The sequence below is a fragment of the Cnephaeus nilssonii genome, assembly GCF_951640355.1.
Source record: "Cnephaeus nilssonii genome assembly, chromosome: 8".
NCBI lineage: Eukaryota > Metazoa > Chordata > Mammalia > Chiroptera > Vespertilionidae > Cnephaeus > Cnephaeus nilssonii.
This window is the reverse complement of record NC_137079.1, coordinates 9,129,186-9,149,156: the sequence shown is the minus strand read 5'-3', so window position 1 is coordinate 9,149,156 and position 19,971 is coordinate 9,129,186. Positions and strand designations below refer to the sequence as shown.

Here is a 19,971-nt window from a genome sequence, read left to right as displayed (position 1 = left end):
AGGGAGTTAATGTCATGGAAAGAAACAACCAGGAAAATACACATTGGAGAGTTTTCCCTCTTCAACTGTGCCTGCTGGGAGCTCTCGGGGATGCTGAGTGAGAGTGTTTGGATTTTTTTTTAGTCTCTAAACACTGCCAGGGCATTGCTCAGTGCGTGGGGCAGCCCCTTCTGGCAAAGCTCAGCAGTAGCAGCGGCTCTCAGAGCCTGGCAGGCGGCGCTGGCTGAGCCAGTCCACTTGAAGACAAGGTCTGTGCTACCGGCCAGCCCGGAGGACTTGGGAACCACCAGGATGAGAACGGCAGCACGTTTGCAGGTGATGTTGGGGGGCGGTTCGAGAGCGGAGCTCAGGCTGCCTACACGTGTCCGCAACACCCACATACCTGGCTGGGATGTGGCCAAGAGCTATTTCCCTGGAATGCAGACCTGGGGGCGAGAGGATGCGAAGACAGTAGAGGGTAGAGGAAAAGAAGGGGGAAGGGATCAGAAAAAAGCCGTGGTCCGATCGGAAACACTCTGGCTGGACAAAAGACCACGCGTGGGGGTTTTCTTCTCTCCTTGAATCTGTATTTATTATGTGGGGATTACGTGTTCTGTGTACAGAGAGGAGAGTTAAAAATTAACTATTCCAAGCATCCGTACTAGAATTGGAAGCCAAAAAAGTAAGTCTGGATAGCAGTGGCTGTGGGTTTTATACTCGTGAGATTCTGAGAACACTGAATGTGACTAATTATAAAGTCCTAAAAATCTATGTTGGAACTGGTGATTGTCATGTTGAAGGGACAGAAACGGTTCAGGGATCATGACTAACATTCTTAATCTTAGGATGACTACATGTTTCTGGTGACAGTGTTTTGTTGATTCAGAATGGTTATGCTTAAAATTTTTTTCCTAATAATGTGGAGATATCGTGTCAGACAGGTATGCTGTCATTGGTTCTGTCTAATTGATCCCTGAGGCACAATATATACACAAATTCGGAGATCCCTGATTCTATATAGTTATAGATTCTCTCTGAAAATTTTTATCTGAGACTCTGGGTGTGCTTCTAAGTCAACAAATGATACATAGAAATGAACACGCAAAGCCTGACCTTTTGTTTTTAACCCATAAGATGTAAGTTTCTTAAATAGCAAGGCCTTGCGTGTTCGTTTCTAAAAGGAAGAAACTGAGATGCGGTGGATGGTGAAAATCGAGTAATATTAAAATTTAATATTGTTTATATATTGCTGAATCATGAGCACGTCTAGACCTGCATCCGTTAACACAGATACCATACTCAATGCTAGTTTTCAATCCATAAAGTCGAAGACAAAATATAGTTCCTATGCACAGCTGTGCTCTTATTTGGCCATTTAGAACTTTACAAAGAAGGTGTAGGTCTATATCCTATTTCCCGGCCTGGCCCAGCACATCCCCAAGTATAGCCGTGTTTATAAATGCCGAGTCAGGCCCTCGCTGAGCCTCCGCAGGCCAAGAATCCAGGGCTGTTTTTCTTTCTCCTCCACGTAGACAGTAATGATTATCAGGCTGGGTTGCTTCACATGGACTTTCTGCTGAGCGAATGTATACACCAGAGGCAGTGCCGCCTCCTGCATCGTGTTGTAGTCTCATCCTAGAAACCGGCACGGACCCAGGAAACAGAATTGTGCAAAGTAACCCAGAAACTCTAGAAAGCCAAGAGTCAACAAATGTACCTTTGAGCTACTTGAACGAAGGGAAGTGGCTCCCCCGACGGCCCTCTCTCATGTGACCCGGGCCCTCTGGGTTAGCCTTTTACCGCCATTCTTAGCAACAACAACAGAACCCACCAGGGTTCAGATCCCACGGGACTGTCTAATTACGGCCAGCTAGTTAAGTGAAATACAAGCCTCCTTTCTTCTCCTTCAAATACAGCACTGTTTGAGCACTTTCTCTTTTTTTTAATCTTTTTTTTTTTTTAACTCTCACCTGAGGATATTTTTCCACTGATTTTTAGAGAGAATGGAAGAGAGAGGGGAAGACAGACAGAGAGAAATGTTGATGTGAGAGAAGCACATCAGTTGGTTGCCTCCTGCACGAGCTCTAGCCAGGGCCCAGACCAGGGAGGAGCCTGCAATGGAGGCACATGCCCTTGACCGAAATCAAACCTGGGACCCTTCGGTCTGCAGGCCGACGCTCTAGCCCAGTGGTTCTCAACCTTTCTAATGCCGCGTCCCTTTAATACAGTTCCTCATGTTGTGGTGACCCCCAACCATAAAATTATTTTCGTTGCTACTTCATAACTGTAATTTTGCTACTGTTAATGGATCGTAATGTAAATATCTGTGTTTTCCGATGGTCTTAGGCTCTACAGTCACGACCCACAGGTTGAGAACCACTAGCAGGGTTCCCTAAGACCATCGGAAAAACACAGATATTTACATTACGACTCATAACAGTAGCAAAATTACAGTTATGAAGTAGCAACGAAAATAATTTTATGGTTGGGGGTCACCACAACGTGAGGAACTGTATTAAAGGGTCGCGGCATTAGAAAGGTTGAGAACCACTGCTCTAGCCACTGAACCAAACCGGCTAGGGCCACTGGAGCATTTTCCAAGTGGGAAGGAGCAAACACCGACTAGAATAACTGCATACTGGTGTGTAGAGAAGGTGCCTGTTTCCCCTTGTTGGAAACCCCTGCGTGTTATATCAGGGTAGAGTTCTGATCATCTGTAAACAGTAGGAATGCGAACATCCAGGTGTGCTCTGCCGAGGTTACAGAGTACACTGAGTAGTGGATTTCTAGTAGTTAGTGTCCATGCAAAGTAATTCTGAAGGACACCTACAAAAGTAAACATCCTCACAGTTGAGGAGACCTCTGTTTACTTAGCCTCAGGATTAGCCATAACAACCTCCACGATGGCATTTCTAAGACGGAGTTGAACTGCTTAGAGGACTTCTTTTAGAACGGGACACAGAGTTTTTGTGTGACCAGTTTCATATTCCCCTTTGCCAACTGGCTGGGCATGCCTGGCATCTCCGTGCTCACCATATAAAGCTAGCAGATGGCAGGACTGAGCTCCTGCCTGATACGTGCCCTCCAGCCAGGCAGGAAAAGGCCTGTCTGTCAGGATCCGTTGCCATATACAGGGCTATGACTTACTTATTGGGCGTCCTTGTTGCCATCGGCCGTGTCCAGGTAGAGTTGGAAAACATTTCTGCACAAGCTTTTGTCTTCTTTTCTGTTGCTGAATACTGTAAAGGAAATAAAGCTTAATGAAAGAGAAATCAATCTTTTATGTCCCTTAAGGACACTTGATCAGTTACTTCGTTTAAACCAGCAAATAATAGCTGGACTTCATCACTGCACCCCATCCCACCAGCTACCACCATTTGAACATAAAGTCCATCAACAATCCCCTCAATTTTTCCATTCTAAAAGAAGTGTAGAATGAATGAAGAGGTGATTCGCCACAAAGTCAAGGAGCCCTTAAAGTTCATCTATACTTGTGGTGATTACAGACTCATATATTCCTAGACATCAAAATAAAATTGGATATAGCACAAAACTCAATGTCCAGATGAAAAAATGCAGTGACCACATTTCTGAGAGAAAAATGAGCCTATCAAATTGAAACCAAAGCTGAGTCTAACCAGTATAAGAATATTTTTGTAGCAGTCCTAACGGAATATTTTATATCAAGGGAATTATCTCGGAAAGTCTGGTATATTTAGTCACTGTGCACACAATGGTTGAGCCTCTTGCCCTAGTAGCTCTGAAAAAAGTTGAGATAAAGATCTTGCCAAGAAAAATCTTTAATTAGGATTATAAAGGTGTCTACTTTCACAGGTACACAATATGGTCGAGTTCCATGCAATAATCTGGATTCATTCATTATTTTATTCTATAAATATTTGATGTTCCCTATGGCTTTTTATTGAGCATTTCTGATATTGTAGGCATTGTTCTAGATCTTTCTGTGTACATCATCTCATTCAATTTCCATAACAATCCTATGATGTGGATATAATTATTTCATTTTAAAAAGGAGAAAACGAGGCTCTCAAAGGTTACCTAATTTATCCAAATTCATATTGGTAGGAAACAGCAATTAAAGGATCTGAGATATGAATCTAGGTTGATCTGACATTAATTGTCTTCTCACTTCTATCACATCAAAAGCCTGGGCTGCAGACGGGGGCACTTCTATGCTCAAGGAATTTACCATTTAGCAAAGCAAATGTTGTAAATGTTTTATTACCAGGTTAAAAACATTTTTGAAACAACATCTCCATTTTTAGAATTGCTCTCAGACTCTGGATCGTGTTCCTACACTTGGTACTTTAGTAACTTAAAGTAGAAAATATTCATTTTTTCTTTCTCTGAACCTAAGTTGACCAGAATGCAGTTGGAGTAAAAAAATATACCTTAGTTAAGGAATATTTAGCCTCACTTTTTACCGCTGTTGGCGCATGTTTTCAGTCTACACAATGAGGTGGCTGTTTTATCCCCCTTTTTTTCTCATAAAAATAATGTCTTAAACAGAACACTCACTAAAAAGTTTTTTAAGGATAATTAATGATAATTATCTCCAAAAGGAGTGAAAGACACTGTGATAACCCTATATCTCTTATTCAGTGACTTTTATATAAATACTAGAGGCCCAATGCACGAAAATCATGCAAGAGTAGGCCTTCCTTCCCCCGGCTGCCAGCACCAGCTTTCCTCTGGCACCCAAGACCCGGGCTTCCCTCGCAGCCCTAGCTTTGTCCGGAAGGTCGTCCAGAAGGTTGTCCGGAAAGACATCCGGTCTAATTAGCATATTACACTTTTATTATTACAGACATTTGTGCAAACATTAACTGTCAAGTGCTGGGCAAAACTCTGATGAGGATAAAATAAAACCATAGCACGTATAATGCTCCAATTCAGCCTAAACTCAAACAAGGGGTAATGTGTTTACATACTGCACGTATAACTGGATAAATGACTGGTCTTGTCATCATGAGATAGGTTTTTATAAACCAGAGAACATAGATTTGCTATTAAAAAGGATAAAATGTAGAAAGCAAAACATGGAGGAACGACATCGATCTGGAAGCAGCTTTGTAACTGTTGGACCTTCTCTCTTATAGACGGTTGACAGACCGAAGGACTGGTACAAGACGATGTTCAAGCAGATTCACATGGTGCACAAGCCGGGTACGCACGTTGCTCCGTGTTCCCATCGGGTCCCTGTAGGTTGAAGGATGTGTATGTGTCCTCCCCGTTTACACAGTTGGTTCACCACAAATGTCAAGACCCTAACAAGCTTCCTGGCCTCCATTGGTTCTTGTGACCATTCCTCCTTACATCACCCCTTCAAATCCCAGACCCTGCGCTCCTGCCTCACCCCTCATCTGCCAAGAAGCCTCTTAGATGGTGACCTTGACGAGGCGCCAGCTGCTCTGGTCTCTTCCCTTCGTCCTTCCTTGTCCACAGTCTGAACCAGTGTGGCCTGTTGTCCACTTAGACAGACTCATTATTCCTCTGTCCACGTGTCTGCTCCCTATCCAGAGACTGAGCATAGGTAGGTCTCGCTGAGTTGACAGAGATATTTAAAGCACTTTCTAAAGGAAAGTCAGGCCCCAGAAGAGAAGGCTGGGAAGTGAGGCAAAGGTACTGACCTTGGATGCCCGAAGAGCTAATAGGTTACAGGCAGTTTCAAAAACAGTATTTGAAAAAAAAAAAAAATTATAGTATTTTGAGCGAGGCAAAGTACACTGGTTTCAACGAATGTCTGCTTTTCCTGTGAAGTTGTGCTGTCTTGTTGTGGTACGGCGACGCAATCTGCATTACCATCATATGTATGTTTCGTTTTCTAGATGATGACACAGACATGTACAATACTCCTTATACATATAACGCAGGTAGGACGGCTTTCCCGGCTTGCAATGAAGATTTTTCAATGCTTGCAATGCTTGGAAGAACTTTAGCCTCACTTTTTACCGCTGTGGGCGCATGTTTTCAGTCTACACAATGAGGAGGCTGAAATGAGGAGCTTTTCCCCCCTCTTTTTCTCACGGCATGCCTAACAAAAGGATCGATCTCTTCTCGTGGATATGAGAACTAACACTGTTTTATAGCCTTCATTCCCCGTGTTAGCTGATGCTCAGCCTCAGGAATGTTTAACTCAACTGTGAAGGCCAGCCTGAAAGAACACACTGTAATGGGTACAAAATGAGATAAAGATCTCCTTTTATCAGAGCAGAGAGTGAGCGCCATTGCGTAAGATCTCTCAGATACGCTTCACGGCAAACAAGTCAGGCACAGTGTTCTGTGACCTTGCGCGGGCTTTTGCTCCAAAATGCACCCATTCATGGAAGGGCTGCTTAAAATCCCACTTTGCCGGCCACTCTTCTGACTCAGAGTGGCCCAGGTCATAAAGAGCAACTTCAATTCCGGGCTTTTCTGCTTGTGCTTGAGTGTGTTGGTATCTTGTGAAGTGGTTGCAGGCTAAAGGGAGGGAACCCCTAGAAAATGTTTCCTGTCATGACTTTCTCCTAAATGGCACATCAGGGAATCCCACACAGGGCCTCCTGTCCCTGCTCAGCCTGGGGCTCCAGACCGCTGCCCAGGGTCCATTCTTTCTTTAAAGCAGGCTCAGCAGGTGGGTCTGCCCTCCCCTTATGCACCGGGAGCCCCACAAGGGGTGCCCTTGCCGGCCTGGCTCAGAGCTGCAAAGGACACCTAAGGGCCAGCGCATAGGCCCTTGAACTCTTCTGGATTTTGCTACTAGTCTCCAAAGACAAATAGAGAAGTAACAAAACAAACAAACGAGCGAACAGAACACGCATAGAGGTGACAAGCCCTTGGTTCTCTGCCCCCGATATTCCACATTTCACATGGGGCCCGCTAGATGTTGCCTCAGTTTTTCCTTCTGGCCACAGGTACTCCGAACTCACCTCCTGTGCTTAGCTTGTTAAAAAAAAAAAAATCAAAATTCAACTGAGTACATTTTAAAGATCTTATTGGCTTTGGTCAATGATTCACGAGTCGGGCAGCGTCCCATCTAGCAGACAGAGAGTAGCTCTGAGGAGCTGCACGACATGAAAGACGTTACAGGCAGAAGGGAGCAGGACAAGGAAGGTGGAGCAGGCGAGAAAGCGGATGGTCGTTGAGGTCACCTTCCCTTAGGGGAGGGCTGGGGTCTATCAGGCCGGTGGCCTAACTAGTGCCGATCAGGTGACTCTGGCTGGTTTAAGGTTCCGTTTCTGAGAGAGGCCTACCCTGGAATTAAGTGGAGTCCAGTTTGTGACGTGGGATCTTTGCATAAGCAACTCCATTGGGGGCCTGTTGTCCTGTTTTTAGGAAGCTCTGAAGCTGAACTCAGACAGTAGAATTGAGGCCAAAAACAAAGTGCGGACATCATGTCTTCGTATTTGTGGTGGCAATTTGCATGGAACTTCCAGAGAAGAAAAGTGAAAATAGACTTAGTTCAAAAGACTGAGGTTGCAGGTAGTTCAGAATGTTTTACACCCATTAGTAATTAGTCAATCAAACAATAGTTACATATAACCTTGCAGAGCCCTTTGGAGAGAGTTTTACCATTTAATCAGTAGACAGAGCAACCGCAACTAGTCTCTTCCCTTCTACTGGCCCTTCATCCCGCTGTCGTGTGTCTTGCTCTTTCTGCCTCTTTTTCATTTCTATGTCATCTCTGCTACCCTCTTCGCCTAACCAGTCTTTTGGGGCCCACTCTGGTGCCTTCGGTTCCATAATATCTTAGACCAATCCACCATCTTCTAAAATCCCTTCATTACTAATGAATATTTTCCGCATTTGGCCTTTACCATGTTGCCAATTATTTTCCATCAGAGTTCTATTTGTGTCTCATTTCCCAGATGCGCTACCGGCTTACTGAGGGCTTCTGTTTTCTTAAGCCATGCACGGCACATACATATCTTGCCCAGTATTGTGTTTCATTACAATTAACATGTCAATTATCATATATGAACCAGAGCCTTTAAAGTAATAGAAGATATTTGGAAACAGTTCTGTGAAGCATCTGTAATCTTCCTCTGAAATCTTAACTGTGTCGTTAGTTTATGTTCTCCAGGAGAAAATTTGCTGAGTACCTGTAAGTTATGCCTCGTACTAGCCTGAATGATTACTAATTCTAAAATGATTGACAAAGATTTACTGTCGCCAATGCTTGTGTACAGAATACAGTAATAACAAATTAATCTCTTCATAAAGATTAATACATTAATTGCTAATGATCACCCTGCCCCATGCATGCAGTATGGATATGCTTATGGATGATAATGTGGGCAAAATCATTGGCTATTTTATGGGGCACGAAGAATTCAATGCAGTTTTTAAATGTCATTGGCCCCTTTTTGTTTTGTTCCGTTGTGTTTCGCGACAGGCCTGTACAACTCACCCTACAGTGCTCAGTCCCATCCCGCTGCGAAGACCCAGACCTACAGACCCCTCTCCAAAAGCCACTCGGACAATGGCACGGACACTTTTAAGGATGCCACTCCCCCGGCCCCTCCCCCCCACGTTCCTCCTCCAGTCCCACCGCTTCGACCCAGAGATCGGTCTTCGACAGAGAAGTAAGGCATTGCCCCCCAAAGTGGCCCACATTTATTTAGCTTAGTATAAAAATAAGGCCGCGTGGCCGTCAGTAGAAGAATTGGTGGAGATAGTATATGTGTAATCTTCAGCCAATACAGGCCGTCCTCGGGTTACGTCGGACTCGACGTATGTTGTTTCGTGGTTACATCGCCATCTCCCATTTATTTATTTAAAAAAAAGTCCCATCATTTTGACATATGTACATATGTGCTTTATGTTTGTTTGTTTTTTTATTTATTTACCACAAGTAAAGGTCAGGAATTGTTATCTTTCTTTTAATTTTTTTTTTACTGTTTCACTTCATTACTGCTGTGTCTGTGCTCCATGTGAGGGACATAGGTGCTTATGTAGGTGGGTTCCGACTTACGGCGAAAATCGCATTACGGATCTCTGATGTAACCCGAGGACCTACTGTACATGTACCTCATTGACCCCTCCCCCCTCTATTGAGATTATAGTAAACACCTTTGCAAGTTTGGTTCATAATATTATAGTGACCTAAGTTAGACCTGGCATAACATGGGCACAAGATCTACATTTTTATTTTTTTTAAATGCATAGAAGACAAATAAAAAGAAATCATTGACGTATTCTTTTTGACATAGCACCCCAGAGACTATGCAGTTCATTTTCAGTTTCCTCAGGTTTGAAATGTTAGGTCTATTAATTATTTAAAATTCCCCTCTGATACACAAAAATATATCTTTGAAAGCAGGAAAATTATTCATGAATCATAAATAAGTCATTAGTTAATAAGTATCTACCTCTGACTCATTTCCACCAGTTTTTCAAGATGATACTAATTTTCATTTCCCCACAGATATGTTTTTATAGAAACTGTCCTCACAAAAATAAAAATTTATAAACAAACTTTTATGGCATCACTTAAGAATTAAGATTATGACTAATAATCCAATTATAGGTGACCTTTATTGAGAGTATGCTATGAGCCAAGCACTAGGTGAAGTACTTTTCCTCTATTATATCATTTAATTCTGAGAACCCAATGAGATAAGGTTTATTTTAAACCCATTTTAGAGAGAAAGACACTGAGATTTAGAAAATTGAAACAACTTGCTCAGCTCATACTGCAGAGTTCAAACTCACCTCCAACTGAAATCATGGCTCATGTTATACCGGCAATAAATAAGGATATAATAATTATTCAGTATTAACACCGATTATTAAGCATTCACCTACCATACCCATGTCAAAACTATTATATTCAACACTGCATGGTATCATTAAAAGTAACTGATGCTTGTAGAGGGTATAAGATACCAAGAAAGTGGACACACTTCATATGTGAGAAGATTCTCATTGTACCAGTCTTCCCATGATGGATTTTATATTTAGAATGGTGATGTCTTAAATTTGATAAATAACTGTCTAGACATAAATGCTATCTCTGCCATAAAACAGAATCAAAATTAACTCAGAATTAAATGTATTATTTGTTCTATGTGTTTAGTGAAAAATAAACTTCTCGTTAAGAAATATGCAAATCTCTTAAAAATTTCAAAAACTGCTGCATATTATTCCTCAGTTTACCAGAACGCCAGCGCCTACCCCTAATTCTCCTGTCCCTAAAGGCATTTCTGTTCCCAGCATGCCATGGGGTCAGCATCCCATCCCTCCCAGGGGTCAGCATTGCCCCCTCTAAAGCCAGGCAAGTCCTCTTCCTCTGGAAGGAAGCCTTCTGTGGCACCAGCCACCCAACAAACTTTGTTTTTGAAGTCCTGCTGTGGCCGCCCCTCAAAGAATATCAGTTCAGGACAAAGCTGGTTCCCAGGTCTCCCAGGGGATGGGATGGATGCCTGGCTCTGGTTTTCCAAGGGTAACACAAAGGAGGGTCTCCCGCCCCCACAGCTCGCTCCTGTGGAGGGCAACCCAAGTGGTCCCTTGGTGCTTTTCCCAGACCATGATGCCACTTGAACAAGATCCAACGTGGCGTGTGCATGGCTCCTTGTCACTTTGAGTCAAGGATGCCAGCCAGGTCAGAGCGGTGGGGGAACTCACATCGAGTAATGGAGCAGAAGCACCACTTATTCCAAACACAGACGAACACGCTGCCCTTGGGCCCCGACCTAAGGGTTTCCCAGCAGCGCCCTGGCTGCGCGTCTCCTGAGCCTTCGTGTGAGTGTTTGAGGCAGCAGGAGGATGACATCAATGTATGAAAGAAAAGAAAACAACAACAGAGGAAAACATAATACGAAATTAAAAAAATGACTTCCTCTAAATCATTTATGTAGAACAAAACATAAATGTGGTATTTGGGACAGATTAGCTTTTGATCCTATGAGACCTTTTTTTTTTAAAAAAAAACCAACTATACGAAAATTCACTTTGAAAACAGCGAGTGGATAGCTACGACTGCTTTGAGCCCAGAGAATTATTTTCACGTGTGACTCGTTGGTTCTTTCCAGGCATGACTGGGACCCTCCGGACAGAAAGGTGGACACGAGGAAGTTTCGTTCTGAGCCCAGGAGCATTTTTGAATATGAACCGGGGAAGTCGTCGATCCTGCAGCATGAACGGCCCGTAAGCACTTGTCCCGAAACACGATGCCGGTTCTCTAGGCTCCGTGGGTGCCTACGGAAACCCGAATTTCATATCGTTTAGCAACGTTGGTCGCAAAGGGGCTTTACTCGGCATTATTTTAGAAATCACGTTTATTTTGTATCATGTTTTGTGCATCTTGTCTCGGAATTGAAGATGCAGTTTCCAATATGTATCGTTCCTACCAATCAAATATAGGGTGTAACTATATTTGCATGTCACTATAGCCATGCCTAATCATAGCTATGAGTTTAATTGGAGGAAAAAAAAGCGCTCATAAATGCAAGACTTAATCGCTAGTCTACATCGCTAATGAGAAAAATCATTCGTTAATCTCTTGGATACAAATGCACCCAGGCAGTCCGTCCCTTCGTTTCTACATAGGTTTGTTACTATTTCTAGGGCTTCAGGGGAAATTTCCCAAATGTCTTTTTAGAACAAGTTGGTCTTAATGGATTCTTATTAAATCTCTCTCAGGTTACCGAGCCTTGAGCTTCCTGATTGTCCATCTAATGGATCAAGAGTAAACTTTGCAGTATTTTACGGTTATTTCTTTAAATCCTCTGCAAAGAAAAAGGAGGTGGGAAGTACCCATTTGCTTCCCCAAAGTGCAGTTAACAGACTGGCTCTTGCTTGGCCCTCCTGGTGTTTAGGTTCCCGTCTTCCTTTCTGGGCCTGTTTTCCCTCCGTGATCGGTGCCCTCGGGACCTCTGGAACTGTCATTCCTCTGCACCTCTGGCCCAATCTGCTTCGAGGGAAACAGTTGATGTCATTTGCAACCTCTCTGCCTTGTCTTGTCTTTTTTTTTTTTAATATATTTTATTGATTTTTTTTACAGAGAGGAAGGGAGAGAGATAGAGAGTTAGAAACATCGATGAGAGAGAAACATCGATCAGCTGCCTCCTGCACACCCCCTACTGGGAATGTGCCCACAACCAAGGTACATGCCCTTGACCAGAATCAAACCTGGGACCCTTCAGTCCACAGGCCAATGCTCTGTCCACTGAGCCAAACCAGTTAGGGCTGCCTTGTCTTGTCGTAAAAGAATTTAGGTGTCAGTGAATAGGAGAGAGTTTTCTTTGGTAGCTCCTTTAAGAGTATCCAAGAAACCACATGATCACATTGAATGCAAAGCCAGCCCTGAAATTTGATTGGGAACCCTGGCCTCACCACACCCAAGTTGAATGTCCTTGATTTAGTTTTTGAAACCCTGTATTTATGGTTATGTTCTTGAGAAACAGGTTCAAGAACCTCATAATCACATCATTCATAGTGATGTTTATCTAAGCCTTTTTTTTTTTTTTGCCATTCTACAAATAACTCATATCTTTCAGAGTAACAGAATTTTAACAGAAAAAACTGAAAAAACAGAACATGCCTGAGTTGCAAGCTCCATTGCAAATGTATACCCCACTTACGAGGTTATGTGATTGAATTTTGTCATTTCTAGGATGAGAATTGAGTGAATCATGAGGTAACCATTGCATAAAATTTAAAATAGCAAAATAATGTCTCAGATTTAAGTGTCAATACCAAAACTTTAATGATCATTCTAACCATTTATGATACTCTTAGGATGGTGCATGTTGTAACTGTATTGAAATGTTTTGATGGCTGTGGCGTCAGGGAAAAGGATATTTCTATTATTGACTCACTGAACAAAATTATTGAGCACCGACGACGTGCCAGACATTGTATTAGGTGCTGGGGACACAATAGTGAACAGCACAGTCTCTACCTCGAGGAACCTCGAGGCTGTCATTTAATGGAGGTGCAAGGTAGACCTGCATTTGTGTGACACAGACCACCTGTGAGACGGTTAAAACAGGCACACCTAAGGAATCCTCCCTCTGCCCCCTTAGCTGCTCATTCATGGGCCCTGTCACTATGGCTGAAATTCCCACTTTACTCATATCTTTGGGCTCAATAACAACAACTAACAACAAACACTGGAGCAATAGTTGTAGATGCTTAGTGAGCACTGACTATGTGCCAGGCCCTGTAATTAGGAACTTATGCCTCATCTCATGTAAGGATCGAACAATCTATGAAGCAGGCACGCGGCAGATGAAGAGACTGGAGCACACAGTCAGTATCCCTGTCCGGGTCGCGCTGCTGGAGGGTGTGGGACCACGCGTGAGCCTGGTGCACTCAATCACCACGCTACTGAGGCACGAGCACCATCAGCTGAGTAGGAAACACATTCAGCTAGTGGTCATTAGCATCTCAATGAATTTGATTATTCGGTTATTTTGCAGTATAGCATACTTTATTTGCCAACTTCTAATAAATTCGTGCACTTGATTGGTTTAACCAGAAACCTGGGCCCTGAGGAGTTAAGACGCAAGACCCGTGTGCTCAGCTGTCCCTAGGATCAAAACGATCTGGCGCGTGGGCACTGCTGGAGAATGGGGCGTGGGCACTGCTGGAGAAAGGGGCGTGGGGGCTCTGCAGCCTCCGGAGGAAAGCAGTGGGTGGGACCTAGAGACATGGAAGGAAATGAGGATGGGTATCTTATGAAGCAATGGAAAGACCCAAAACTTTCATCCCTCCGAAAGAGGTTTGCTGGAGGCCAGACTTATGCAACATGATGTGAGCTTGTCCTCTGTACCATTTTGGCCAGGCTTTTTTTTTTTTTTTAAACAGGACTAGGCTGTGGTTTTTTTTGCTGTTGTCAACACTGAATTCTTTCTGATTGCCTCCATGAATCAGAAAAGGGAAGGGAAGGGAAGGGGAGGGGAGGGGAGGGGAGGGGAGGGGAGGGGAGGGGAGGGGAGGGGAGGGGAGGGGAGGGGAGGGGAGGGGAGGGGAGGGGAGGGGAGGGGAGGGGAGGGGAGGGGAGGGGAGGGGAGGGGAGGGGAGGGGAGGGGAGGGGAGGGGAGGGGAGGGGAGGGGAGGGGAGGGGGCTAAGTCCATGGTGGTGGTGCAGACACTGGCTGTATGTTGATATCGTTCGCATGGGCCCTGGAGTGAATGGAGCACACAGGTGTGGAGGGTGAGCAGCGGGTTTGCTAGGTGAGAGTGATGTCTTAGCAAATGGGCAGCACCAAAGGGTTTCCAGAAGTTCTGAAGGCACTCTCAGGTCATTTTACTGCGAGGCGGTGTGTGAGCAGGGCTTTTGCTCCTTTAGTATTTAATTTTATGTAAATTACAAATAGCTAGGTAGTTCTCTGCTGCCCTTTTCAATTCTGAGATGACTCCATCATCTGCCCAGTTTTCCCAAATGTCACCTTGGATTCCCCTCTCCCCCAGGGATCCCAAAGTCCCACCCCCAAGGAGACATGTCTGCCCCCCTCCTGCTCCTCCACCGTCCATGCCAGGATTGCAGGGACAGCGCCTGATTCGTTCCCCTAATTCCCCAGTCTTCATAAAATCTCCTGCTCAAAACTTTCTCTGGCCCTCAAGTAACTTTAGAGCAAAATCCAAATTCCTTATATAATTTACAAAAAACCTTATGCATTGGCCCCCACTGACCTCTCCAGCCTCATGTCTCTTCCTGCCTCGCTCACTCTGTTCCAGCTCTACCAATTCCTTCCCTACTAGACCTTTGCACAGGCTATTCCCTCTGCCAGGAACGCTCTACCCACCACCTGCTCTTCACATGGAAAAGCCTCATCTCCCTTCCCCAGGGCACCAGCCCTGACTCCTCAACTGTAGGTGCAGAGCGCCCCCTGCTGTGAGCCTGGGGCATTTCCCCCTCACTCACCACACTGAATTGTAATGGTCTCTGGTCTGTGCCCCTCACTAGACTTGAAGCTCCTTGAAGGCAGGGACCATGTCTGGTGTACCAGTTGTATCCCCAGCACCTAGCACAGTGCCTGGCACAGGGTAGGTGTTAAGTGAATACTGGTTGAATTAAAACGTAAATGAATGAATATAGGTTTTACCCTTGCTGTGAGTGGGTAAGTTGGTGAGACCGAATCCTTGTTCTGTTGCTTATCTGCAGAGCTGGTGACAAAAAGGCACAGTGTGTTTCCATCAAAAATCACATGAGAGCTTCGATGCCCTGCTATTGGTAATTGTGGTCCACTAATGCCACCAATCCCTGGTGCAGGGCATAGCAGGGCAGGACTGTGTAAACAAAAGTCCTTCCCCAGACTCTGGCCTAAAGGAACCCCTTCTTCCTTAGAAATACATAGGATATACATTGATGTTCTTTAACGTGAAAGTTAAAGTGAATGCAATTTTTTAAAGTGCATAGATGTTCATTTGACTATACGTTTAGAAATGTTGATTGAATGGGCCAATGTTTGATCTCAAAAAGTACTTTGCAATCACCAGGAATCTATCTTTAACTGACTTGAACCACAATTTACTCCATAAGACAATCATACAAATTCTCTACTGGGATTATATCAAAAGAAACTTTACATCCCATCTGGATTGGATTGTTTATAAGTGAGCCACAGGAAAGTAAAATAAATTTAAATACAATACTTATTTAGGACCTCTCTATGCTTGATAAAAATGGAAATAATATGAAGATGTTACCTTTCTATGCCATAACTAACCCAGCACATAATGATAAAAACAGAAGGAATAATCGTTAAAAACACTGTGTAGAGTTGAAATGCAATTAAATCTCAGTGAACTTAAGCTTCTTTATCAATTAAGATTTTCATTCAAAACTTAAACTCTAAAAATTTTGGAGGTTTCACCTGATGGTTTAAAGCATAAATAATTACCCCAAGTCACAACATGTATAGCATTTATTGTGGAACCACAACAAATACAGAACATAGTCGCCAATGCCATTAAAGCTTAAAAACCTAATGAGCATAAAATTTAAATAACCAAATTCTATGCTGACACTTCTTCTCGTTTGAACGCTATATAAAAGTTATATGTCTGTCATGAGAATACTGAGAACAGTAGAATTTCTATAACCTGAAAAGCAACTAAATGCTTTTAAACTGTAGAAAATACACCAACTTTACAGATTGCTCACCCTTGGTGGCTTTGCAATAAGAATCATGTGTGACGTGTAGGTTTAGATTTTCATAAGCACTTCCTTCTGCCCTGATTGACTTTGGTTTTAAGCACCAGTTTGCTAGATGTTCTGGAAAAGTCAGAAATAGGTTTAGAAAGATATGCAACAAGAGTTCTGCTCTTGTCTTTTATGAGCAAAGAGAGCTTCCTCTATGAGTATCTGAGTGTCAATATTCACGTCCAACCACTCAGAGGAACTTTCAAGTTACAAGTGGAAAGTGTTGATTTAGTGAGATTAGGAGTGTGTATGTCTGTTGGCTGACTGTCCGTGTGTCCATCACTACTGTCGTCAGGCCTCTGTGTACCTTAGCAGTGGGTCTAGGTTGCCACCTAACACCGTTAACTGTCACATGACTAACGGGATTCAATAGATCAGCCACAGCAGAGAGAACATTCCAGTTCTGCCGCTTACAGCTTCTTTACCCTAAAGACTCTGCTCAAGCGCGTGCCTCTCACCACATTCCCACGTGAGAGATAATGACCAGTTATCGCTGTTTAGGGTGTTTCCTCTATTTTCTATTGGCATGGATTCCAGATAGCTGCCCACTGTGACTAGACACTGGATTTTTAATCTACAAAATCGTAATTGAGAGAAAATTGCCATTCTAAGGCAGGGTACAGGACAACAAACATTCTGCTCCCCTTTCCATATTGGGGAAGAGAAATATGTTTCTGTAAGTCAGGATTTTGTATATCTGTCTTTCTAGAGTTTCTTAAGGTGGAAGTCTAAGTGACGTAACCACTTGTAAATACATGTTTGTTTAGTGAATGTGCTGCCCTCTGCTGTTCAATAGGTGTGTGTGTTTTATTTGTTTCCTCTAAGAAAAATGTCTCCCCTGAGAAAAACAAATAAAAAACACACAAAGCCAAGATTATAAAATCAAGAATTCACCATGTTTTTTAAGTATATAACATTAGAAACAATGAGATTTGAAAAAGGCCAAAGATTTGTTTTTCTGTGGAGGAATTACTAGGCCTCTGTAGACAAAACAAAATTTGCTGAAAAATTCGCTCTAATGTCATTTTCCCTAAAAATCAGCTCCAGCCAACTATTCCATGAAGTAGTTATATGCTTCAGTTATTATTTAAATGTGTGTGTTTTCTTACTGAGCCCCACCAGCCACAGGCTTTGAGACTATTGTACAAACATATGGTACAATATGTTAGTCCCACCCGAAATATTCCCCAGGGTTACTACACGGCTTTTATCATGATGATTACTACACAGGCCGGATAACTTAGACCCTGTCACTATTTTGCTATGATGTCCCAACTTTTCTATTTCTGTCTGCAGCTACCATGATAACCTCATATTATAAAATATTGAAATAATAAGCACATCTCTAAAAATCTTTTGGATATAATAGATTAATAAATACAGGCTATATATTATTTTAAAACTATTGGGGGGAAATCAATAAAACACTCTGACAAGCTAATTTCAAAATAATGGCTTTTGTTTGAATACAGACTATCTCAAAGCATCCAGTATTACAAAGAATATGCCTTCCCCTGATCGGGGGAATGGCTTTTAGGGACACAAAGGGGTCTTTTTCTGACTTAAAATTTTACTGCCCAAGTGCACCATGTTTAATTAGTTCCATGTAATAATTACCAGAGAAGGACTAACCCATCTGCAGTGCCTTAAGCACCCATTTTTAATAGAAATCCAGAGCCCAGAACAGTGTGGTCAGGCAGGAGTTACTTGAGAGCACTGGGATATCCCCGGGTAACATAAATGCTCTGACGCTGAATTGGCTCTCATTAAAGTAATTGATGTATTTTGTCCAACAGTTTATATTAACACTCCTCGTTTTGCTCTCTTAAATACAATAACCACTAAAGGGGAGCAAGTCAATTATAAATTGGCTTTTTCTCCAAATTACAGCGTCAACCAAACAAGGGTAGACTTCTCTCCCTCACTTTCTGCCCAGCCCTAAGCCACCAAGGTGCTGTGGAAAAAATAAAAAAACTAACCCACCCAAACCCACTTCTGTAGCTCAAGGTCTGCAGGAAGAAGGTGATACTTGGGGTATCTCATAAAATGTGATCTTTCTTTCTTTTAAAAAAAAATTTGCTTTTATTGATTTCAGAGAAAAGGGAGAGGGAGAGAGAGATAGAAACATCAATGATGAGAGAGAATCGTTGATCGGCTGCCTCCTGCACACCCCCTACTGGGGATTGAGCCTGCAACTGAGGCATGTGCCCTGACCGGGAATCGAACCATGACCTCCTGGTTGATACTCAACCACTGAGCCATGCCGGCTGGGCAAAATGTGCTTGTTCTTTACTCTCTGAGAGGCTCCTTGCCTCCACATCTTTTCAGTGGTCCAGACCATCTTTTCAGTGGTCCAGACCATCTTTTCAGTGGTCCAGACCATCCCAAGTTGTTCCCCCGGGACCGCCCTCGCTGGCCTAAGGCAGGGCCCAAGTCGCTGCCCCTGGTGTCCCCTCCACCCCCTTGAGCACCTCTGCCTAATGAACCAGTTTCTCCTCGCCCTTTCTTACAGCCCCCTCTCCCAACAACTCCGACACCTGCTCCCCGGGAGCCCGGCCGGAAGCCGATTCCTATGTCACCCTATGGAGAAGTCACTGGTAGCCCCTCCCCTCCGCCCAGGAGTGGGCTCCCCACACCAAGCCCGAGCACCCCGGCTCTCTCTCCCATCTGGGTGAGCTCCCTCCTTCCTTCACTTTCCTAACGCCCGTCAGGACGTGTAGGTGTAGTCCTTGCGCTCCAGGGGCTAGGAGACAGTCAGTCAGAGACCGGCTTCTCACCTCCACCTCCACCTCCACCTGGCTGCCCCTCTTCCCCTCACCCAGACCCCAGCCTTCCTGCCAATGGACCCCTCACTGCCTCCAGCACCTCTCACTCCTCCCCGCCTGGATCTCCCCCCACCTCCCCTCCCGCTTCCCGGGCTCCCACCTCCTGCACCTGAGTGGACTGTCTGTACTGCAGACTGAAGGCTGGGACCAGCCAGGGCAGATGCGCTGATTTCCCCCCACCACCACCCCCCGCTCCCCCCCAGAGGAGCTGCCCGGTGACAGCTGAGCCTGGCCTAAAGCTAAAGCGCTGGTGAGCTGTCCACGCGCCTCCCCGCTGTCCCGGCAGTTTCTCGCGGGCGATGCCTCAGGCTAAGGAGGGAAAGCAGAAGGGGGGACAGGGGAGACCGCCAGGGCTCTCGCCATGCCATCGAAAGCTCCTCTCCATCCCCGATTTACTCCTTTTACTCCACCCCCCCTGTCCTCTGTGGCTGAGATGCGTGGGATGAGAGCAGGTGCACGTTGGCGTGTGAATGCGCGCGTGGGTCATGCCACACAGCATCCTCCTCACCTCGCTCAGTGTGCCTTTTCCTTCCCTTTTCCTTCACGTCTGCTCTAGACTGACCGCATACATCCAGATGACGTAGAGTTAGAGAATGAGCCCTGGTATAAGTTCTTTTCAGAGCTGGAGTTTGGACGGCCGGTAAGTGAGGCTGGACTCTTCCTGTAAGAACACGAGGGGAATGCGGCTTGACTTACACAACATACCGTCAGAAGCGACAGGCGTCACGCAGAGAACAAACGTTGAGTGTGTACTTAGGTACACACATCTGGTCCCACGCGGCCCACAGTCATTTCTGGACCACATGGGTAAACCTGCTCAGACACGTGCTATGCAGTGTTTCTCTACCACCCAATCACCCGCGAGGCGCCCTTGATGTCTGAGCAAATTCACACTGCTGAGAGGCCTTGTCCTAGCGCAGCCAGACAGTGGCGGGTCTACAGGAGCTGTGTATTTGTTTACAGTCCACTTTGGTCTAGTTCACTCAGAAGAGCACGGTGGCTTGATGATAATAA

General features: G+C 44.4%; 1 protein-coding gene across 14 annotated transcripts in view; it reads left to right on the top strand.

Moving 5' to 3' along the window:
* The window catches only part of SORBS2 (sorbin and SH3 domain containing 2), a 197,991-nt gene that overhangs the window by 130,433 nt on the left and 47,587 nt on the right, over positions 1-19,971 (top strand). For 9 of the 14 annotated variants that reach the window (XM_079779510.1, XM_079779516.1, XM_079779514.1 and 6 more), the window contains 6 exons: positions 5,100-5,166; positions 5,829-5,873; positions 8,375-8,564; positions 11,013-11,127; positions 18,645-18,803; positions 19,514-19,597. In XM_079779510.1, the coding sequence (XP_079635636.1) occupies positions 5,100-5,166; positions 5,829-5,873; positions 8,375-8,564; positions 11,013-11,127; positions 18,645-18,803; positions 19,514-19,597 (660 nt within the window). The remainder of the gene's footprint in view (positions 1-5,099; positions 5,167-5,828; positions 5,874-8,374; positions 8,565-11,012; positions 11,128-18,644; positions 18,804-19,513; positions 19,598-19,971) is intronic. The other 5 variants (XM_079779506.1, XM_079779515.1, XM_079779513.1 and 2 more) reach the window with 2 other exon arrangements.